The sequence below is a fragment of the Oncorhynchus gorbuscha genome, linkage group LG03 (genome assembly GCF_021184085.1).
Source record: "Oncorhynchus gorbuscha isolate QuinsamMale2020 ecotype Even-year linkage group LG03, OgorEven_v1.0, whole genome shotgun sequence".
Lineage (NCBI taxonomy): Eukaryota > Metazoa > Chordata > Actinopteri > Salmoniformes > Salmonidae > Oncorhynchus > Oncorhynchus gorbuscha.
Genome location: NC_060175.1, coordinates 26,392,952 through 26,415,095, shown reverse-complemented (window position 1 = coordinate 26,415,095; position 22,144 = coordinate 26,392,952). Strand labels below are relative to the sequence as shown.

The following is a 22,144-nucleotide window of genomic DNA, read 5'->3' as shown; positions in this document are numbered from 1 at the left end:
CCCTGCCTGTTCGGGCGGCGCTCGGTGGTCGTCGTCGCCGGTCTACTAGCTGCCACCGATCCCCTTTTCCTTTTCTGTTTGTTATGTCTTATTGGTTGCACCTGTCTCTTATTTTGTTTTGATTCAGGACTATTTAAGCCTGTTAGGCCCGTCTGTTTTTGTGCGGGTTTGTTTTCTGTTAGTCGAGGTTGTTGCGTGTAGTGTTCCTGTCTGTTTGTGCCCTGTGTTGGGTTGGACAATTTTTGATTATTCGCCTGCTGTTTTGGGGGTTCATATTGGAGGCCGTAATAAAGTCCGGTTTCCCCATTATCCTCTGCTCTCTGAGCTAGACTCCACACCCACCACTCCAGGCTTTGTGACAGTGATTGAATCAACATTATAACAGCCCCTTTTCAATGCAACAAACAAATCTAACTTTGCAAGATTGAGTCTGTGATTTTGTTGTAGGCAGTGCCAGAGAGCAACGGAGTAGAATTCTATTGGCATGGGTAGCCCATGAGCTGTATTTCAGTTAATGCACATTTCAGATCAGAACACAGTGTGCACATTTTATTTTTATTTAACTAGGCATGTCAGTTAAGAACAAACTATTATTTACAATGACAGCCTATGAACAGTGGGTTAACTGCCTTGTTCAGGGGCAGAATGACAGATTTTTACCTTGGCAGCTCAGGGATTTGATCTAGCAACCGTTCAGTTACTGGCCCAACGTTCTAACCACTAGGCTTGCCATGTGTTGATGTTCTTTGCTAGTTAGCAAGTTATTTGCTAGTTAGCAAGTTATTAGCCCAGTTTGGCAGTGAGTCAGTTTCCTGTGAACGCTTGTCTTGGGTGACCAGTAATAACTATAGTACTGTATGTCTTTACACACTCTTTGGTTGCATTCACAAATTCAAATTATTTGTGAGTCTGTGGGGAAAAATGTATCTTTAATGTGGTCTTACATTTGGCAGGAGGTTAGGAAGTGCAGCTCAGTTACCTACTCCTCTCTCTCAATTCCACCTTAATCTGTTGCTGATTTTCACATTGATTGTTGATGTTACCATAGCAGCAGACATAAAAACCAGAAGTGCAGAAGGAGAGAGGAGAAGGGAGAGAGGTGAGGGTGAAAGCATAGCACACAGAGTGGGTGGCAGGCAGTATAGGTGGGAACGGGGGGGGGGGTATCATTGTTGCTAGCCTGATCCCAGGTCTGTTTGTGCTCCCTTGTCAACTCCTATGGTAATTGTTACGTCAAACACCATAGGAGTTGGCAAGACGGTACAAACAGGTATAAGACCAGGCTACATTATTCCAATTAAACCATAATGTCTCATGACAGTGTAAGGCATAGCATGTTTTCAATATGAATAATACTGATGAGCAGAAGGGTGTTAACTGCCCCAGACAGTCACGGAATACAGATGTACTGCAATACATTTTTTTTTATTTAACTAGGCAAGTCAGTTAAGAACAAATTCTTATTTTCAATGACGGCCTAGGAACAGTGGGTTAACTGCCTGTTCAGGGGCAGAACGACAGATTTGTACCTTGTCAGCTCAGGGGTTTGAACTTGCAACCTTCCGGTTACTAGTCCAAAGCTCTAACCACTAGGCTACCCTGCCGCCCCATTATGGGGTGGAGACAGACAGGAGGAACACAAGCTAGACAGACACAAACACACCCCCTTCATTCTTCTTCCTACAATGATCAAAAGAAACAAAACTGCAATAATGTCTTCCTCTGTGGCAAGACTACTGTAAATAACAGGCACCTTTACTTACTAACATATTGCGCAACTGTGCTGCAACACCACAGTCATTTTTACGACCCAAGGCGCCAACAAGGCAGTTTGTTTGTCGTAAAATGTGTTGCTCTTACATTATCTTCCAATCTGAAAGATCTTTTGGTAAAAACAGATCTACAACAACGTTTCCTGAATTGCCATGGCTTCTATGTGCTTATCTATGTATGAAATGTATGCATGCATCTAATTAGATCAAACCAAATGAAGCATTTAAGCGTAAGACCTAAATGGATTGACTACAAAAGAGTCTAATGACATTAGAGGGAGTGTTCTCTAGGCACGGAAATGACCCATGATCCAGGTCAACTAACCCTCATTCAGTTGAGTAGGAGTGGGGGGGGGGCGGTACTAGCAGATAGTGCTACTGAGGGTAGACGGCAGTGCCTTGCTGCATGCAGTACTTCCAGAGGTTTGTTTAACGTCGTGTAACTGGAGTCGAGCTGGTCGACTGAGGTTCTTTGGAATACATGCAAATATGTGTATGGAAGCAAACCAAGGTTAGCTAACAGACTGCAGCTGGGTTCCACTTCCAACACACTAGAAACTGTTTTCTCAAGTCTGGCTAGTATAGTGAGTTAGTGCTACAATAGGAAATGAATATGAAAGCAGGCTAAGTCATTCCATAATCATTAATTGTCAAAATACCATATACTGTACATGCACTCATGCAAAGACATCGGTGCACAGAACAAGGGACTGTGGTCTATTCCAGTCTGAACTCCTTACCTGCTCCATAATCACACTGTGCTGTACTATACTGTATAATCACACATTACACCATTAATGGCGGTTGGTAACGTTATGTCGGTTGGTCCTTCAACAATGTTGAAGTCAAATTCTCCCAAGAAAGTAGCCTGGTCCCTGATCTGTCTTTCCAACTCCTATTACATTTACATTTAAGTCATTTAGCAGACGCTCTTATCCAGAGTCAATGTTGGAGCTGTGACATTGACCGTAGGAGTTGGCAAGACAGCACAAACCGATCTGAGACCAGGCTACCAAGAAAGAACACATAATTGTCAAGAAATCTGCTGCAGGTCCATAAATGGAGGACTGACAGCTGACTGCACTACAGTAAATGCTGTTGAGTCAGCTACCTACTCAGCACTATTTGACCTCGATGCCAGAGTGTAGCTCTTGTAGCCCTTCTTACACCCAACTAAACTGATCCCAGACAGCCTGGCAAATGAGCTGTCAACTTAAAAGCTTTTCCTGAAACTGAGACGTCCTCTCACACCCCACAATCACACACACGTACACAGACATTGATTAACGCAGGCATGCGCACACACATGCACGAGCGTACAAACACACACTCAAGGAGTCAACCAAGACTTCAGCAAATTACATCAACATGCTACAGTGTGTACCTCCAGGTCTCATTAAAAAGCAGCGAGAGCAGCTCAGATTGTCCATGATGCACTACGGTCATACCCTGCCCCCACAAGGGGTGATAAGAGGGTTTCAGTGTTTGCTGCAAGTACAGTCTAAAATTGGTAACAATATTTCAATCCAAGTGTGATAATACCCTACATGTGTCTGGTATCTACTTCACACAGCATCTCACACTTTGGTGGAGAGAAAATATCAATGTATATCTTTCTTTAGTACAAGGTAGATTGACAGAGGAAAAGTGTGTAGATTGTTGTTGGTTAGAAACATGTCTAACAGAGGGTCTTTCCATTGTGTCATCTATCAAACTATGTCATTCTGGACTTCATCAGACTGTTATTGTCTTGAGTGCTATATTGTCTGCTCAGCTGTTCTTCCACAAGCTTCTTCAATAAACATGTTGGAGGGTAGAGGATTCTATATGTGATCCTGTGTGGCTCAGTTGGTAAGAGCACAGCTATAGCAATGTCAAGGTTGGTTGTAGGTTCAATTATTATAGGGATCACATACACTTAGTAAAAATGCATGCACTCACTGTACTATAAGTGGCTTTTTACATGAATAAGAGGGTGTACTGAACCTTCATCCTCTTAATGCGTCACCTTGGAGCAGCCATCAGCTTTAGAGGAGTGCAGTAGAGATATCTACAGCTAGCTACACTATATTAAACTCTGCTGGGTTGACTTTAGATATTTTTTTATTTAACCAGGCAAGTCAGTTAAGAACAAACTCTTATTTACAATGATGGCCTACCCTGGCCAAACCCTAACCCGGACGACACTAGGCCAATTGTGCCCCGACCTATGGGACTCCTAATCACAACCAGTTGTGATACAGCCTGGAATCGAGCCAGGGTCTGTAGTGACACCTCTAGCACTGAGATGCAGTGCCTTAGACCACCATCTTTCTTCTACAGTCGCAGGCGGAGTCCCAAATGGCACCCTAAAGTAGTGCATTATGTAGGGATATAGAGTGCCATTTAAGATGCACTCACATATTTAGCAGCAGCAGTCAGACAATAAAACCCTTTCATAGTTCCATAATTTATGCTGACAACATATATTATTTATGGTGTTTCTGAGCTATTTGCTGATAGAGAGATTCCCCAGCCAGACCCTCTATAGTTCCAGCACTAACACGTTTCCTATTCGTTAGTGTAAAAAAATTTTTACGTTGCATTACTTACTCTGGGGCCTAACATGATAGAATGTTACTGATTAACAAGACCCTCCCTGGTCACTGTCATCCCAAAACATATTTGAAAGATCTCTTCTCATCCCATCTCTTTCTTTGAATAGATGGATATCGTATGAATTCTACTGAAATGACACTGAAGTGAAAAGATGGTGGCTCAATCCCAAATCACCCACTTCCCGTATGCCCTCCATTTGTGCGTTCACACTCGCCTCCGCAATATGCGCAAGTGTCCCAAAGCTTAGGGAGTGAAAACGATCGAGGGTGTATTGGCTAACTAGACCCTTCGATAGCCACTTCAACCGAGCCAGCATGAATGCAGGTTCCAGAGCGAAGTGCTATCCCAACACACACAGCAATATGTTTGGAGTTTGCGCAATTTCATACTAAAGAATTGAGAGATGTGCCAAATTATACAGTATTACATGTGCTATGGTGTCCACCCAGCCTGCCCAAAGTGCAGGGAAACATATGATTATGCAGCTTTCTCGCAGCGACATGAGGAATTTACATGTTGTGGTGGTCGTCTTCAAAGTTGTTTCTGCTGGTCGCAAAAAGCTAAATTGGCATAACATGAGCTGAAATAAATGTAAAAGGCTTTGAAAATAAAATGATTGTGGTATGCTCCATGCTCTGTTGACATTTCACAGAGATACACTTGTTTTTGTGAGAAATCGTATAAAAAGAACAGGAATTTAACATTAATTTGAAAAGTGTATACTAAAATGTGAAAATACTACTAATACTATGTCATGTCTCAAAATCAATATCTATTTTACCTCTATATTGTTTAAAATCCTGCGGATTTGAGAAGAAAGATGACGAATTCAACAGGAAAGTGAGCCTGTTAGGTAGCCTTCATTCTCGCAAAGCATCCAGCCTAGCTGACACAATGCTCGGCAATGTTCTTTAGTTTTGACCACTTTTTTCTCTGGCCATTGATTTAGTCACCCGAGTTTTGGCCATCCTACATGGGTAAAGCATCCTACATGGGTAAGACATCCTACATTGATAAAACATCCTACATGGGTAAAGCATCCTACATGGGTAAAACATTCTACATGGGTAAAACATCCTACATGGATAAAACATCCTACATGGGTAAAACATCCTACATGGGTAAAACATCCTACATGGGTAAAACATCCTACATGGGTAAAACATCCTACATGGGTAAAACATCCTACATGGGTAAAACATCCTACATGGGTAAAACATTCTACATGGGTAAAACATTCTACATGGGTAAAACATTCTACATGGGTAAAACATCCTACATGGGTAAAACATCCTACATGGATAAAACCTCCTACATGGGTAAAACATCCTACAAGGGTAAAACATCCTACAAGGGTAAAACATCCTACAAGGGTAAAACATCCTACATGGATAAAACATCCTACAAGGGTAAAACATCCTACATGGATAAAACATCCTACATGGGTAAAACATCCTACAAGGGTAAAACATCCTACATGGATAAAACATTCTACATGGGTAAAGCATCATACATGGGTAAAACATCCTACAAGGGTAAAACATCCTACATGGATAAAACATCCTACATGGGTAAAGCATCCTACATGGGTAAAACATCCTACAAGGATAAAACATCCTACATGGATAAAACATCCTACAAGGGTAAAACATCCTACAAGGGTAATTGAACAGATTATGATAGAGACATGAGGTTTGGACCTTTGTTTTTCTTAAATGATTATCTACACAATTAACATATTATTTTACCCATTGGTCAAAATATGCGTTTTTGATTGGACACCCTACAGGTATGTTTGTTTGTGCCTGATTTCGAGGCTTGATACATAAAACAATTGAAATAACTCCCATGTTTAACTGTTACCGAGGTTTACTTCTTGTTAAATGGCAAGGGGGATTTGTTCATTAGAATTTCATTTTTATTTAAATGTGCATCACAAGTGTGTCCCGAAGTTGATGGATTTATTCATTAATACCCTCGCCACTCTATTGATAGCCCCATAGAACCACCCTGATCTCACGAGCTTACATTCTGCTATCTGTGTAGCAAACAGAATGTAAGCATGCGTGATCAGGATGGTTCATACGAGGTTACTCTATTTAAGTCAACCCTAGGAGTTGTCACCAACACGTGGCACAGAGGGCATTCAGAATGAGTTGGTAATGGCGAGGGGCTGCTTTGGGATTCACCAGGTCATGCATTAAGATGATGATCCACTGTATAGGTCAGAGAAGGCTGTGATCAGGTCAGAGGTCATGACCTTCAGTCTCTGAGACCCTAGGCTACTACAACAGACCAGCTGGTGTAATTATGACCTCGGCTCTGAAAGTAGAGTAATCTATTACATTCTATAAATGAAGGAAAAACGGGCCACACAAACACACTTTCTATCTCTCTCCCTTGTTAAGGACAAATTAACAATAAAGTTCCCTACATATTGTGGACCATGGTATTACTGCATAATGTGGTGTTATGCATTTTCACTATTCCGTGGGAAAGTGTCCATGCACTACTGCCCTACCAAGCAAAAGAGCAGTAACTGCTCATAGAGTGAAACTGAGAAAAATGACTTCAAAGTTTTTTTATTGTCCAGCCAACTGAATTGTAGGCAGAACATTTGACATGTGGTTGTCTGTTGTTATTTTTTATTCATATTGACCCTGACCTCTAACATGACATTTGTCCCTAGATGGCTGTTACTGCCTTCTTGCTTGGTACACCCACTGGAATACGTTTCCATGACGATTGTTTTTAACGCAAACTTGAGTTAATATATGTATTTGTATGTGGCTGTCAGTGTCATATAGTTTGATACTTGTATCAACGAAGAACAATAAATAATACCAAGGTCAACCGTAGACACAGCAGCACAAAGCTCAGTGAAGCCAAGGTAAAAGGCAGTAAGTAACTGACGTGTGTGATGGCAGTTACTGCCTTTTCCCCTGGTTTCACCTGAACTTTTGGCAGTTACTGCAAACATGACCCCCCATTTTCTCCAATACACAACACAATGGAGGCCGGATATTTGTCCACAAGATAAAGCATGCATTTCATGTTTTAAAAAAGTAAATAACTAATTTTTGACCAAATGCAGTTGTCTCTTGTTTGGTAGGGCAGACTCAACACCCTGACCTAGTCGACCTGGAATTTTGACCTTTGACCCTAGATGTCATTTATTTTACCTCCTCTTTCATATGAGCCCATAGGTTTTGTATGGAAAATTTTGGGGTCCCCGTTGACCGACTCACCTAGCAAATATGTAAGGTGCATTATGCAGATCTTTTACTGAAATGGTGTTGAATAGGAGTTATTATCTGATGAAAATATATGTTTATCTGGCTTCAGGGACCTCTTGACCATGGGAATTCACACGACAACAGAAAACAGCCAATTGCGCGTAAAAAAAACGCTTATATTCATGGTGGACTAAAAACAACATGTTGTTGATGCCATCAATGTCGTTCACTCCCGAATTCCAAGTTATGCAATTCTACTCTTGGCTACTGCTGCTCCCTCCAGATACATTTAGGCTAATAAATTAGTCTAACCTGAACGTCAAAAACACAAGCAAATACCAACCCAGACATGTGTAATTTGATGGGATCTCTATGTACCAACCTTTCACTTGAGTCTCGTAATCCCCAATAATCTCCTTGTCCTTCTTGACTCTCGTATGGGATGACATGATTCTTTAGGAATGAATTATGGAAGCCTGTAGACTTCGCCTTAATAAGACACCACAACGTAGCCTACAAATCTCTTCCGCAGATGCATAGAGCAGGATGGGCTTCATGCGTTTCAAATAACTTCTGTGTCCCAAATTGCACTTGAGGTTGCAAGGCGATCAATGCGACTGATGAACTGCAAAACAAATAAGGATAACTCGCCTCTGTCGTCAACATAGCATTTTAGAATGTCTGTAAAAAAAAAAAAAGAATCTGCATTTACTGCATGTTCAATATATGATATGTTTCAATATAACCACTGCCTTGAAGCAGGGTCTATCCGCAAGTGCTGCATCGTGCTATGTTCAATGCGTCTTTCAGCCGCCCTTTTTCCTGCATGTTCTCGGTCTGCTGCAGCAAGCCAGGAAGAGTTGGATGCTAAAGTCATCTCAGACTCCTCCCACACTCGCCTCCTCTCACACACTCTCAGTCTCTCACTCACACATGCACACTCCCTCACGTACACATGCATGCAGACACACTCCCTCACATACACACACATGCAGAGAGGGTAATTACATTACAGTGGTTATGCACATGAATCTGACAAAGATATTTAGCAGTGTTGCTGATACAAGTTGACAGATTTCAAAATGATGAGATTGAAAGAAGCACATCATCATTAGCACACAGACACTAGTGACCTGGAAAGGCTGCTTTATAGACCACAGTTCAGACCTCTGAATATGTCCGTCATAACAGACGAGGGCTTTTTTGTTATCTGATGTAGGCCTAATAATATCACTAACCTCAACATGGCTGATGTTTTTAACAACAATGTTGTGTCAATGACACTGAATGCTATGTTTTGACACAGCTGTCTGAATGATGAAAGATAATAGGTTTTCACCAGTGGAAAATATTACTCAGCAATAACTCTGCATGACTCACATAGCCTTCATTTCAAAGACAGTTTGAAGATTAGACTTACCACTAAGTCAGTGGAAGAAGATGACTTTGAACTGTTACCATTCTGTGTCATGAGGCGTTCTGTTTTTGAGTACTGCTGATTCTCAAAACCGTGTGCACAGGGTCAAATGTCAAAAGACATGTTCAACAGATTTGTATTGCCTGAAGGTTTCATGGTATCTACGAATGATATGAAGAGTTTACTAAAATTATATTACTGCATGTCATATCTGATTCTAAGTAAGGCTATGACTCATGTTAGGATATTAGTTGTAACATCATCCAAAATAAGCAGTAACGCAATGAAGGGCATTAAAAAGACAGCATTAAAAATCAGGTCAAAAATCACAGTAAAAGAACGGATCAAAATCAGAATGGTATGTTGGCAGTGGCACTGCATTTGAAATCATGAATAGAGCACATGGTTCCAGAGTGGTATTTTTGTAGAAGAGCATTCTTTCAGATACTTGGAACAAGATATTGACCTGTGGCAGCCAACAACTGGACTTTGAACATAGACAATAAGAAATTTCTGTGACTCTTGAATGAGAAGCTTCTCTTTCCCAAATCCAATCTCTCCTAACTCAACTCAGAGCCCCAAGGTATTGCAGTGAAGGATCCTGGGAAACAATGACATCATCACTGTTCTTGAGGCCCAACAAGGCTCCATTGTCCATTTCCCATTCAACTGCATTCCAAATGGCACCCTATTCCCTATTTAGTGGACTTCCTTTGACCAGGACCTTATAGGGCTCTGGTCAAAAGTAATGCACTATATTGGGAGTAGGGTGCTATTTGGGTCGCATTCTGCATAATTCATTAATACATTAGCCTCTTTGGGAGCCATGCTGGTCAACCTCTACTGTAGTGAGCATCTGAAGACTAACACATTATATATAATATCCTCTCTCACTCCCAGGGTTTTCAATGAAACATATTAAAGCACAATGCACAATAATGAGTCAAAAAGCGAGCGAGGCACTGGAGCATCTGCGTTACGTTTACCCAATTCTATTTTCAGTCATGCCACTTTAATTCACATAATTTACTCTCCTGCTGGTATTTATCCTGGTAATAGCATGGAAGTAATAGCATTGAGTAATACCTCACTCACATATCTGTCAATGGTCTCATTAATACAGTGGTTCCCTTGCCAATGGGAACTGACCTCTATCCATTTTACCTTTTTGACTGACCAGTGGGGAGCAGGGGATCCCCTTCAGATCCCATTCACTTCCGTCATCATGAAGTGCTTTGAGAGACTAGTCAAGGACCATATCACCTCCATCCTACCTGACACCCTAGACCCAATCCAATTTGCTTACCACTCCAATAGGTCCACAGACGACGCAATCGCAATCACACTGCACACTGCCCTAACCCATCTGGACAAGAGGAATACCTATGTGAGAATGCTGTTCATCGACTACAGCTCAGCATTTAACACCATAGTACCCTCCAAACTCGTCATCAAGCTCGAGACCAAGCATTTCGCTACACTCACATTAACATCTGCTAACCATGTGTATGTGACAAATAACATTTGATTTGATTTGAGTGTGGTGGGAATGTCTGAAAACATTACTAGCTGTAAAATCCTTGCTTCATCCCTCAATTCCTTGCCTCCCTCTCAAAGCTCATTGGAGGAGGTTTGAGGGAGGAACCTTGGCTGCTCTCGGATAAGATTTGAGGAATTTATTTACTGAACAACTGTATGTTTTTAGATACAGCCAGGATCTGGTAAAATGACATTTGACCCGTGAGATGAGCCACTAGTGGAGGAGAGACACCCAGGCTTTTAATGACTGACCCTGAACTGACCCCTGGGATGGGAACACTGATAGGTTAGACTGCTGAAACAATGTTAACTGCCAGATAATTAATACAGGTCACTTTAGGTTGAAATAGGATGACAAGGGTTTCTTCAAGACACTTTGCCTGTGATTATTATTATTTGACCATGCTGGTCATTTATGAACATTTGAACATCTTGGCCATTGTTCTGTTACAATCTCCACCCGGCACAGCCAGAAGAGGACTGGCCACCCCACATAGCGTGGTTCCTCTCTAGGTTTCTTCCTAGGTTTTGGCCTTTCTAGGGGGGTTTTTCCTAGCCACCTTACTTCTACACCTGCATTGCTTGCTGTTTGGGGTTTTAGGCTGGGTTTCTGTACAGCACTTTGAGATATCAGCTGAATACATTTGATTTGATTTGAAGATCCACAACATTTATTCCATGGGACAAAACTAGAGTATGACTGTGACAGTGAGTAGGTCCAGAGACATGTTGGACAAAACCCACTGAGTCGATGATGGCTCCGAAAGCCTTTTGGAGTGGGTCTGTGGACTTTTCCATGTGAATATTAAAGTCACCAAAGATTAGAATATTATCTGCTATGACTACAAGGTCCGATAGGAATTCAGGGAACTCAATGAGGAACACTGTATATGGCCCAGGAAGCCTGTAAACAGTAGCTATAAAAAGTGATTGAGTCGGCTACATAGATTTCATGACTAGAAGCTCAAAAGACGAAAACATATTTTTTTTGTTGTAAATTGAAATTTGCTATCGTAAATGTTAGCAACACCTCCGCCTTTGCGGGGTGCACGGGGGGATATGGTCACTAGTGTAGCCAGGAGGTGAGGCCTTATTTAACACAGTAAATTCATCAGGCTTAAGCCATGTTTCAGTCAGGCCAATCACATGAATATTATGACCATTGATTAGTTCATTGACTATATCTGCCTTTGAAGTAAGGGATCTAACATTAAGTAGTCCTATTTTGAGATGTGAGGTATCATGATCTCTTTCAATAATGACAGGAATGGAGGAGGTCTTTATCCTAGTGAGAGTGCTAAGGCGAACACCGCCATGTTTAGTTTTGCCCAACCTAGGTCGAGGCACAGAAACGGTCTCAATGGGGATAGCTGAGCTGACTACACTGACTGTGCTAGTGGCAGACTCCACTAAGCTGTCAGGCTGGCTAACAGCCTGCTGCCTGGCCTGCGCCCTATTTCATTGTGGAGCTAGAGGAGTTAGAGCCCTGTCTATGTTGGTAGATAAGATGAGAGCACCCCTCCAGCTAGGATGGAGTCCGTCACTCCTCAGCAGGTCAGGCTTGTTCCTGTTTGTGGGTGAGTCCCAGAAAGAGGGACAAATATCTACAAATTCTATCTTTTGGGAGGGGCAGAAAACAACCAGCGATTGAGTTGTGAGACTCTGCTGTAGAGCTCATCACTCCCCCTAACTGGGAGGGGGCCAGAGACAATTACTCGATGCCGACACATCTTTCTAGCTGATTTACACGCTGAAGCTATGTTGCGCTTGGTGATCTCTGACTGTTTCATCCTAACATCGTTGGTGCAAAAGTGGATAACAATATCTCTATACTCTCTACACTCTACACCAGTTTTAGCTTTAGCCAGCATCATCTTCAGATTAGCCTTAACGTCGGTAGCCCTGCCCCCCTGGTAAACAGTGTATGATAGCTGGATGATTCGTTTTAAGTCTAATACTGTGGGTAATGGAGTCGCCAATGACTAGAGTTTTCAATTTGTCAGAGCTAATGGTGGGAAGCTTCGGCGTCACAGATCCCGTAACGGGAGGAGTAGAGACAAGAGAAGGCTCGGCCTCTGACTCCGACTCGTTGCTTAATGGGGAAAACCGGTTGAAAGTTTCTGTCGGCTGAATGAGCAACACCGGTTGAGCATTCCTACAGTATTTCCCTCCAGAAGCCATGAGAAAGTTGTCCAGGTGCGGGGACCGTGCGATGGGATTTATACTAACGTTATTATCTGTACTTACTGGTGGCACAGACGCTGTTTCATCCTTTCCTACACTGAAATTACCCTTGCTGTCATGTATTGTATTGTCATGTCTTGTCCCTGTGCTTTCTCTTCTCTTCGTTTCCCCCTGCTGGTCGTATTAGGTTTCTTTCTCTCTCTTTATCCCTCTCTCTCTCTATCGTTCCGTTCCTGCTTCCAGCTGTTCCTCATTCTCCTAACGACCTCGTTTACTCTCTCACACCTGTCCCCTATTTTGCCCTCTGATTAGGTCTCTATTTCTCTCTCTGTTTCTGCTTCTGTCCTTGTCGGATTCTTGTGTGCTGTGGCCTTTGTTCCGTCCTGTTGTATTCTGCCTCGTCTACAGATACTGCGTGTGAGCAGGTGTCTCTATCCTCTACGGCCCGCGCCTACCCGAAGGGACCTGCAGTCTGTTGCCGCTAGCCCTGCAACTCTCCTCAACAACTAGAAGGGGAACTCTCCTGTAAAACTAGAGGATACGTGTTTTCCCTGTTTGGACTTCCCCTGTAATGATTGAGGATTTATGTTTTCCCTGTTTGGACATTAAAAGACTCTGTTTCTGTTATATCGCTTTTGGGTCCTCACTCACCTGCATAACACTTGCCTAACGATTGCGTCTGAAGCTGGGCTTGTAGCACAGCTATCCTCGCCGTAAGGCGATTGTTCTCCTGTATATTATGAGTACAGCGACTGCAATTAGAAGGCATCATGTTAATGTTACTTCTTATCTTCGGCTGTTGGAGGTCCTGACGAACCATGTCCAGATAAAGCGTCCGGAGTGAAAAAATTGAAAGAAAAAAAAATTGAGGGAAAAACCTCAAATATAAACGGTAATTAAAAAGTAAAACCGTAAAGTTGTCAGGTAGCAAAGTAAGCATAATAATAATAATAATATGCCTCAGTAGTTTTGGGATAAAATACTTAAATCAACTGGATTACATTTTAAACTCCCTTCTGTATTAGTGCTTCATGACTCGACTGTTTGAAGATGGTCCATAATAAGTTAGACAAATATTACATTTGATAATACTAGTGGATTTTGTTTAATGTCAGCATTCCCTGTCATTGCTCCAAAGCACAACGGAATGTGGTGTTGTCTTGTGGGAATGGCTATTTTATCATCTATTATCACATTATAAGCTCCTGGCATCCTATAGGTTTAGGCTAGTCCCCTACTTCGTCTTTATCATACACATGTGTTTTTATCAGTGTATGTAGTTGATTTCCTGATATTTATTTTGGCAGGTTATTGAAGTGGTTAAAAAGCATGGCATTTAACTGTGCTGCTTCTACATGGTCAACTAGCATCAAGCTGCCCTCTGCTGGGAAAAGCATACACTGACAGAATATGCTTCAAGTGGAAACTTCTACCATGACAAATACACACAGCATACTGAGTAGTACCAGTACACATGATAGTACACACCACAGAACACTCAGCAGTAAACAGAGCCAAGAAGACAGTGATCTAAATAGGATTTCACATAATCTATATAAATAATGTGGGTTTTCACATATTCCAGCCCCTCTATAGTCCCAATCAGTGTTAGATAGAATGTTACAGTCCTACCCGCCTGTGGGGAAAACAAGCTTTGGTTACCTAGGTTACCCCATTGGCTCATAGGAAAAAAATCACAATTCTCTTGTTGTCTGCTTGTTTTAGTCAATTCAAAATAACATTAATGAAAAGCTCAACATGTCTAAAGAGTCATTGTCAACATCGCCTGCTCCTGAGTGTTTACACTAAGCAACATTAAATGTGTTACAAGTAGGACATTTATTTTATTTTCGCACTGTAATTTCAGAAAATGTCCATAATACGTTTTTAAAATGTGTATATTTTTTATTTTACTAGGCAAGTCAGTAAGAACAAATTCTCATTTACAATGACGGCCTACCCCGGCCAAACCCGTACGACGCTGGGCTGTGATACAGCCTGTATCAAGGCTGTGCCGGGTGGAGATTATAACAGAACATGGCCAAGATGTTCAAATGTTCATAAATGACCAGCATGGTCGAATAAGAATAAGGCAGAACAGTTGAAACTGGAGCAGCAGCACAGTCAGGTGGACTGGGGAAAGCAAGGAGTCATCATGTCAGGTAGTCCTGGGGCATGGTCCTAGGGCTCAGGTCCTCAGAGAGAGAGAAAGAAAGAGAGAATTAGAGAGAGCATATGTGGGGTGGCCAGTCCTCTTCTGGCTGTGCCTGGGTGGAGATTATAACAGAACATGGCCAAGATGTTCAAATGTTCATAAATGACCAGCATGGTCGAATAATAATAAGGCAGAACAGTTGAAACTGGAGCAGCAGCATGGCCAGGTGGACTGGGGACAGCAAGGAGTCATCATGTCAGGTAGTCCTGGGGCATGGTCCTAGGGCTCAGGTCTGCCGAGAGAGAGAAAGAGAGAATTAGAGAAAGCACACTTAGATTCACACAGGACACCGAATAGGACAGGAGAAGTACTCCAGATATAACAAACTGACCCTAGCCCCCCGACACAAACTACTGCAGCATAAATACTGGAGGCTGAGACAGGAGGGGTCAGGAGACACTGTGGCCCCATCCGAGGACACCCCAGGACAGGGCCAAACAGGAAGGATATAACCCCACCCACTTTGCCAAAGCACAGCCCCCACACCACTAGAGGGATATCTTGTATGCAGACTTTATTTTCAAACAGACTGTCAAAGTAACAATGTTTATTGTAGCAATAGGGACAGGCAAGACAGGTCACAGCAGGCAGGGGTCAAAGATCCAGGGTAAGGCAAAGGTACAGGGCGGCAGGCGGACTCAGGATCAGGCCGAGTTCAGTTATCCCGAGGTGGAGCAAAGGTACACGACGGCAGGCAGGCTCAGCCAGAAAGGTCAGACAGGCGGGTACAGGGTCAGGACATGCAAAGGTCAAGAACCAGGAGGACGATGAAAGAGAGGCTGGGAAACGATGGGCGCTGACAGGAAAAATGCTGGTAAGCTTGAACGAACACGATGAACTGGCAACAAACAGACAGAGAACACAGGTATAAATACACAGGGGATGATAGGGAAAATGGGCGACACCTGGAGGGGGGTGGAGACAAGCACAAAGACAGGTGAAACAGATTAGGGCGTGACAGCCTGGACATCAAATTGTATTTGTCACATGCACCGAATACAACAGGTGTTGGCCTTACAGTGAAATGTTTACTTACAAGCCCTTAACCAACAACGCAATTTTAAGAAAATACCTCAAAAAAAGTTAGAGATAAGAATAACATATAATTAAAGAGCAGCAGTCTTCATGACTGTTACTTTGATGTGGATGTGGACGCCAAGGAACTTGAAGCTCTCAACCTGCTCAACTACAGCCTTGTCGATCAGAATGGTGGCGTGCTCGGTCCTCCTTTTCCTGTAGTCCACAATCATCTCCTTTGACTTGATCATGTTTAGAGAGAGGTTGTTGTCCTTGCAACACACGGTCAGGTCTCTGACCTGCTCCCTATAGCCTGCGTCATCGTTGTCGGTGATCACTTTTGTGTCATCGGCAAACTTAATGATGGTGTTGGAGTCGTGCCTGGCCACGCAGTTATGAGTGAACAGGGAGTACAGGAGGGGACTGAGCATGCACCCCTGAGGGGCCCCTGTGTTGAAAATCAGCATGGCTTATGTGTTGTTACCTACCCTTACCACCTGAAGGCGGCCCGTAAGGAAGTCCAGGATCCAGTTACAGAGGGAGGTGTTTAGTCCCAGGGTCCTTAGCTTAGTTATGAGCTTTGAGGGCACTATGGTGTTGAACGTGGGCTGTAGTCAATGAATAATATTCAATGAATGTTTTGGTCCAATCAATAGGCGAATATTACAGTCAATCACAACACTGGCGGTTAAGTAATACTGTGAAAAACTATAATTCCACTATTACTGCAGGTATATACTGAGTATACCAAAAATGAGGAACACTAGCCTAATGTTGAGTTGAACCCCTCCATTTTGCCCTCAGAACAGCCTCAATTCATCTGGGCATGGCCTCTACAAGGTGTCGAAAGCATTCCACAGGGATTCTGGCCCATGTTGACTCCCCATGCTTCCCATAGTTGTGTCAAGTTGAATGGATGTCCTTTGGGTGGTAGACCATTCTTGATAGACAGGAAACTGCTGAGCGTGAAAATCCCAGCAGCGTAGCAGTTCATTACACAAATTGGTACACCTGGCACCTACTACCATACCCTGTTCAACAACCTGGCACCAGAGCATTTTATATTATTCTGTGATGTAAATCCGAAACACTCCATTTAGTATGATATGTTACGTTTCATATTGATATATTAATTTGTGAATATCCATCACCCATTTCATATGATATGTTAAGAATTACAATTTGTATTATATGTTCCAAATTTGCAAAATGTACTATATGTTATGAATTAGCAAATCGTGTTATATATTGCAAGTTTGCAAATGTCCAATATGTTACGAATTTGCAAAGGTATGATATGTTACGAATTCTAGCTAGGTGCTAACGTTAGCTAGCTTGCTAACTTTAGCTCTGGTAGGGGTTAGGGTTAGGGTTAAGTTTAGGAGTTAGGTTAGGGTTAAGGTTAGGGGGCGGCAGGGTAGCCTAGTGGTTAGAGCGTTGGACTAGTAAATGGAAGGTTGCAAGTTCAAACCCCCAAGCTGACAAGGTACAAATCTGTCGTTCTGCCCCTGAACAGGCAGTTAACCCGCTGTTCCTAGGCCGTCATTGAAAATAAGAATTTGTTCTTAACTGACTTGCCTAGTTAAATAAAGATCAAATAAATAAAAAAAATAGAGGAAGTATTAGCTAACATGCTAAGTAGTTGCAAAGTAGATAAAAAGTAGTAAGTGGTTGAAAAGTTGCAAACCCAACCACCCTACTTTTGATTTTGCCTTATCTAACCATACCAAACATAACATATGATACTAAATGGAATGTCTTAGATTTACGTACAGAATCATACAAAATGTTATGAGACAAGGTAGCGATGGGGAGCGTTGCTGCAAAGCTATTTTCAGGTCTCTCCAGAGATATTCGATCGGGTTCAAGTCTGGGCTCTGGTTGGGCCACTCAAGGACATTCAGAGACTCGTCCCGAAGCCACTCCTGTGTTGTCTTGGCTGTGCTTAGGGTTGTTGTCCTGTTGGAAGGTGAACCTTCACCCCAGTCTGAGGTACTGAGCGCTCTGGAGCAGGTTTTAATCAAGGATCTCTGTTCTTTGCTCCGCTCATCTTTGTCTCCCAGTCCCTGCAGCTGAAAAACATCCCCACAGCATGTTGCTGCCATCACTATGCTTCACGGTAGGGATGGTGCCAGGTTTCCTCCAGGTGTGACTCTTGGCATTCAGAACAGAGTTCAATCTTGGTTTCATCAGACCAGAGCATCTTGTTTCTCATGGTCTGAGAGTCTTTAGGTGCCTTTTGACAAACTCCAAGCTGGCTGTCATGTGCCTTTTACTGACGAGTGTCTTTTTTTTTGTACCTTTTCTCCACAGAGGAACAACAGCAGCTTTTCCTTGTGTTTTGTTCTGTCTGTATAACAAAAAAATCTACAATGAAGTTGTTTTCCCCAATTTGTGGACGTGGTCAAAGTGAAATCCTTCATGTGATGTATCGACTCGGAGTATACATATGTAGGATCTTAGTTAGGGCCAGTTTACTACAACCGTATATTCAACATTAACATTAACATTCAACATTAAAATGAGTAACATATACATAGCCACATATTGAGGTAACAAGAACTTTAAATGTCTTCTTATGCAATCATATAAAGCATGCATGTTCAAGATAGCATGCATAGGACAACGTAGGTCTGTGGACATCTTCACAAATGCTGTGATAATCTGTACATAATCTCAAATGTTTTGGAACACTTGCAGCATGTACTTTTAATGTATTCTCATCTGCAATCAAGTTAATTTGGTTCTGCTATTAGGAAGCACAGGGATAACACTTCAATCTGTTGAATAAATAAGCTAAATATCTGATATTGTAATCCCATTTGAACTTTCAACCATTTTTAAATGAAAATTCAGTGGTGAGATTCCTGTGTTTCTCCTCATTATTGCATACTCGAAACAGCACAAGTTCTGCTTTGTGTGTGTTCAATGTCAGGTTAATCATCAAGCATGTGTGGAAAAATAAACTGCCATTTGCCATACTCTCACACAATATTCACAACCATTCTCAAGGCAGTGTGAATCCTTGCTGCAAAGATGTATTGCTGAACATGATGTTTGTGAAAAAGTAGACAGCAGAGTAGAGAGAGGCATGTCTTTACAAGAGCTCTAGAAGTAGAAGAGGAGGAGTGTCATGCAGGTGAAAGAGGACCCAAAAGCGACTTAACAGAAACAGAGTTTATTTAAGTCCAAAACGGAATAACAGAAATCCTCTAGACTTGTAGAGGGGAAACAACTGGAGAAGCGGCCACAGACTGCAGGTCGCTTCGGGTAGGCGCAGGCCGTAGTCGACAGAGACACCTGCTCACACGCAGCATCTGATGAAGGCAAAAAACACGACAGGACAGGGCGATACACAATCACGGCAAAAACACGACAGGACAGGGCGAAACGCAATCACAGCATAGTGAATACAATACAAGGAACCGACGGGACAGGAACGGATCACAAAGGAATAAATAGGGACTCTAATCAGGGGAAAGGATCGGGAACAGGTGTGGGAAGACTAAATGATGATTAGGGGAATAGGAACAGCTGGGAGCAGGAACGGAACGATAGAGAGAAGAGAGAGCGAGAGAGTGAGAGAGGGAGGGGGAGAGAGAGGGATAGAAGGAGGGAAAGAACCAAATAAGACCAGCAGAGGGAAACGAATAGCATGGGGAGCACAGGGACAAGACATGATAATAAATGACAAACATGACAGTACCCCCACTCACCGAGCGCCTCCTGGCGCACTCGAGGAGGAATCCTGGCGGCAACGGAGGAAATCATCGATGAGTGAACGGTCCAGCACGTCCCGAGACGGAACCCAACTCCTCTCCTCAGGACCGTAACCCTCCCAATCCACTAGGTATTGGTGACCCCGTCCCCGAGAACGCATGTCCATGATCTTATGTACCTTGTAAATAGGTGCGCTCTCGACAAGGACGGGAGGGGGGAGGGAAGACGAACGGGGGGTGCAAGAAAGGGCTTAACACAGGAGACATGGAAGACAGGATGGACGCGACAAGATGTCGCGGAGAAGCTCGCACAGCGACAGGATTGACGACCTGGGAGACACGAACGGACCAATGAACAGTCAACTTACGAGAAGCTGTCGTAAGAGGAAGGTTGCAGTGGAAAGCCACACTCTCTGGCCGCAACAATACCTTGGACTCTTAATCCTGCGTTTATTGGCGGCTCTCACCGTCTGTGCCCTGTAACGGCAAAGTGCAGACCTCACCCTCCTCCAGGTGCGCTCACAACGTTGGACAAACGCTTGAGCGGAGGGAACGCTGGACTCGGCAAGCTGGGATGAGAACAGAGGAGGCTGGTAACCCAGACTACTCTGAAACGGAGATAACCCGGTAGCAGACGAAGGAAGCGAATTGTGAGCGTATTCTGCCCAGGGGAGCTGTTCTGCCCAAGACGCAGGGTTTCTGAAAGAAAGGCTGCGTAGTATGCGACCAATCGTCTGATTGGCCCTCTCTGCTTGACCGTTAGACTGGGGATGAAACCCGGAAGAGAGACTGACGGACGCACCAATCAAACGACAGAACTCCCTCCAAAACTGTGACGTGAATTGCGGGCCTCTGTCTGAAACGGCGTTTAACGGGAGGCCATGAATTCTGAATACATTCTCAATAATGATTTGTGCCGTCTCCTTAGCGGAAGGAAGTTTAGCGAGGGGAATGAAATGTGCCGCCTTAGAGAACCTATCGACAACCGTCAGAATCACAGTCTTCCCCGCAGACAAAGGCAGACCGGTAATGAAGTCTAAGGCAATGTGAGACCATGGTCGAGAAGGAATGGGAGCGGTCTGAGACGACCGGCAGGAGGAGAGTTACCCGACTTAGTCTGCGCGCAGTCCGAACAAGCAGCCACGAAACGGCGCGTGTCACGCTCCTGAGTCGGCCACCAAAAGCGCTGGCGAATAGACGCAAGAGTGCCTCGAACACCGGGATGACCAGCTAACTTGGCAGAGTGAGCCCACTGAAGAACAGCCAGACGAGTGGAAACAGGAACGAAAAGGAGGTTACTAGGACAAGCGCGCGGCGACGCAGTGTGCGTGAGTGCTTGCTTAACCTGTCTTTCAATTCCCCAGACTGTTAACCCGACAACACGCCCATAAGGAAGAATCCCCTCGGGATCAGTAGAAGCCACAGAAGAACTAAACAGACGGGATAAGGCATCAGGCTTGGTGTTCTTGCTACCCGGACGGTAAGAAATCACAAACTCGAAACGAGCGAAAAACAACGCCCAACGAGCTTGACGGGCATTAAGTCGTTTGGCAGAACGGATGTACTCAAGGTTCTTATGGTCTGTCCAAACGACAAAAGGAACGGTCGCCCCCAACCACTGTCGCCATTCGCCTAGGGCTAAGCGGATGGCGAGCAGTTCACGGTTACCCACATCATAGTTGCGCTCAGATGGCGACAGGCGATGAGAAAATAAGCGCAAGGATGAACCTTATCGTCAGACTGGAAGCGCTGGGATAGGATGGCTCCCACGCCTACCTCTGAAGCGTCAACCTCGACAATGAATTGTCTAGTGACGTCAGGAGTAACGAGGATAGGAGCGGACGTAAAACGTTCTTTTAGAAGATCAAAAGCTCCCTGGGCGGAACCGGACCACTTAAAACACGTCTTGACAGAAGTAAGAGCTGTGAGAGGGGCAGCAACTTGACCGAAATTACGAATGAAACGCCGATAGAAATTAGCGAAACCTAAAAAGCGCTGCAACTCGACACGTGACCTTGGAACGGGCCAATCACTGACAGCTTGGACCTTAGCGGAATCCATCTGAATGCCTTCAGCGGAAATAACGGAACCGAGAAAAGTAACGGAGGAGACATGAAAAGAGCACTTCTCAGCCTTTACGTAGAGACAATTCTCTAAAAGGCGCTGTAGAACACGTCAACGTGCTGAACATGAATCTCGAGTGACGGAGAAAAAAATCAGGATATCGTCAAGATAGACAAAAACAAAAATGTTCAGCATGTCTCTCAGAACATCATTAACTAATGCCTGAAAAACAGCTGGCGCATTGGCGAGACCGAACGGCAGAACCCGGTACTCAAAATGCCCTAACGGAGTGTTAAACGCCGTTTTCCACTCGTCCCCTCTCTGATGCGCACGAGATGGTAAGCGTTACGAAGGTCCAACTTAGTAAAGCACCTGGCTCCCTG

General features: G+C 43.6%; 1 protein-coding gene across 12 annotated transcripts in view; it reads right to left on the bottom strand.

Moving 5' to 3' along the window:
- The window catches only part of LOC124029411 (SLIT-ROBO Rho GTPase-activating protein 3-like), a 72,337-nt gene extending 63,882 nt beyond the window's left edge, over nucleotides 1-8,455 (bottom strand). For all 12 annotated transcript variants that reach the window (XR_006837774.1, XR_006837777.1, XR_006837779.1 and 9 more), the window contains exon 1: nucleotides 7,989-8,455. Coding sequence is in view for 8 of the 12 variants with exons in the window: in XM_046341122.1 (XP_046197078.1) it covers nucleotides 7,989-8,055 (67 nt within the window). In the remaining 4 variants the exon portion in view is untranslated. The remainder of the gene's footprint in view (nucleotides 1-7,988) is intronic.
- Nucleotides 8,456-22,144: the final 13,689 nt, after the last annotated feature.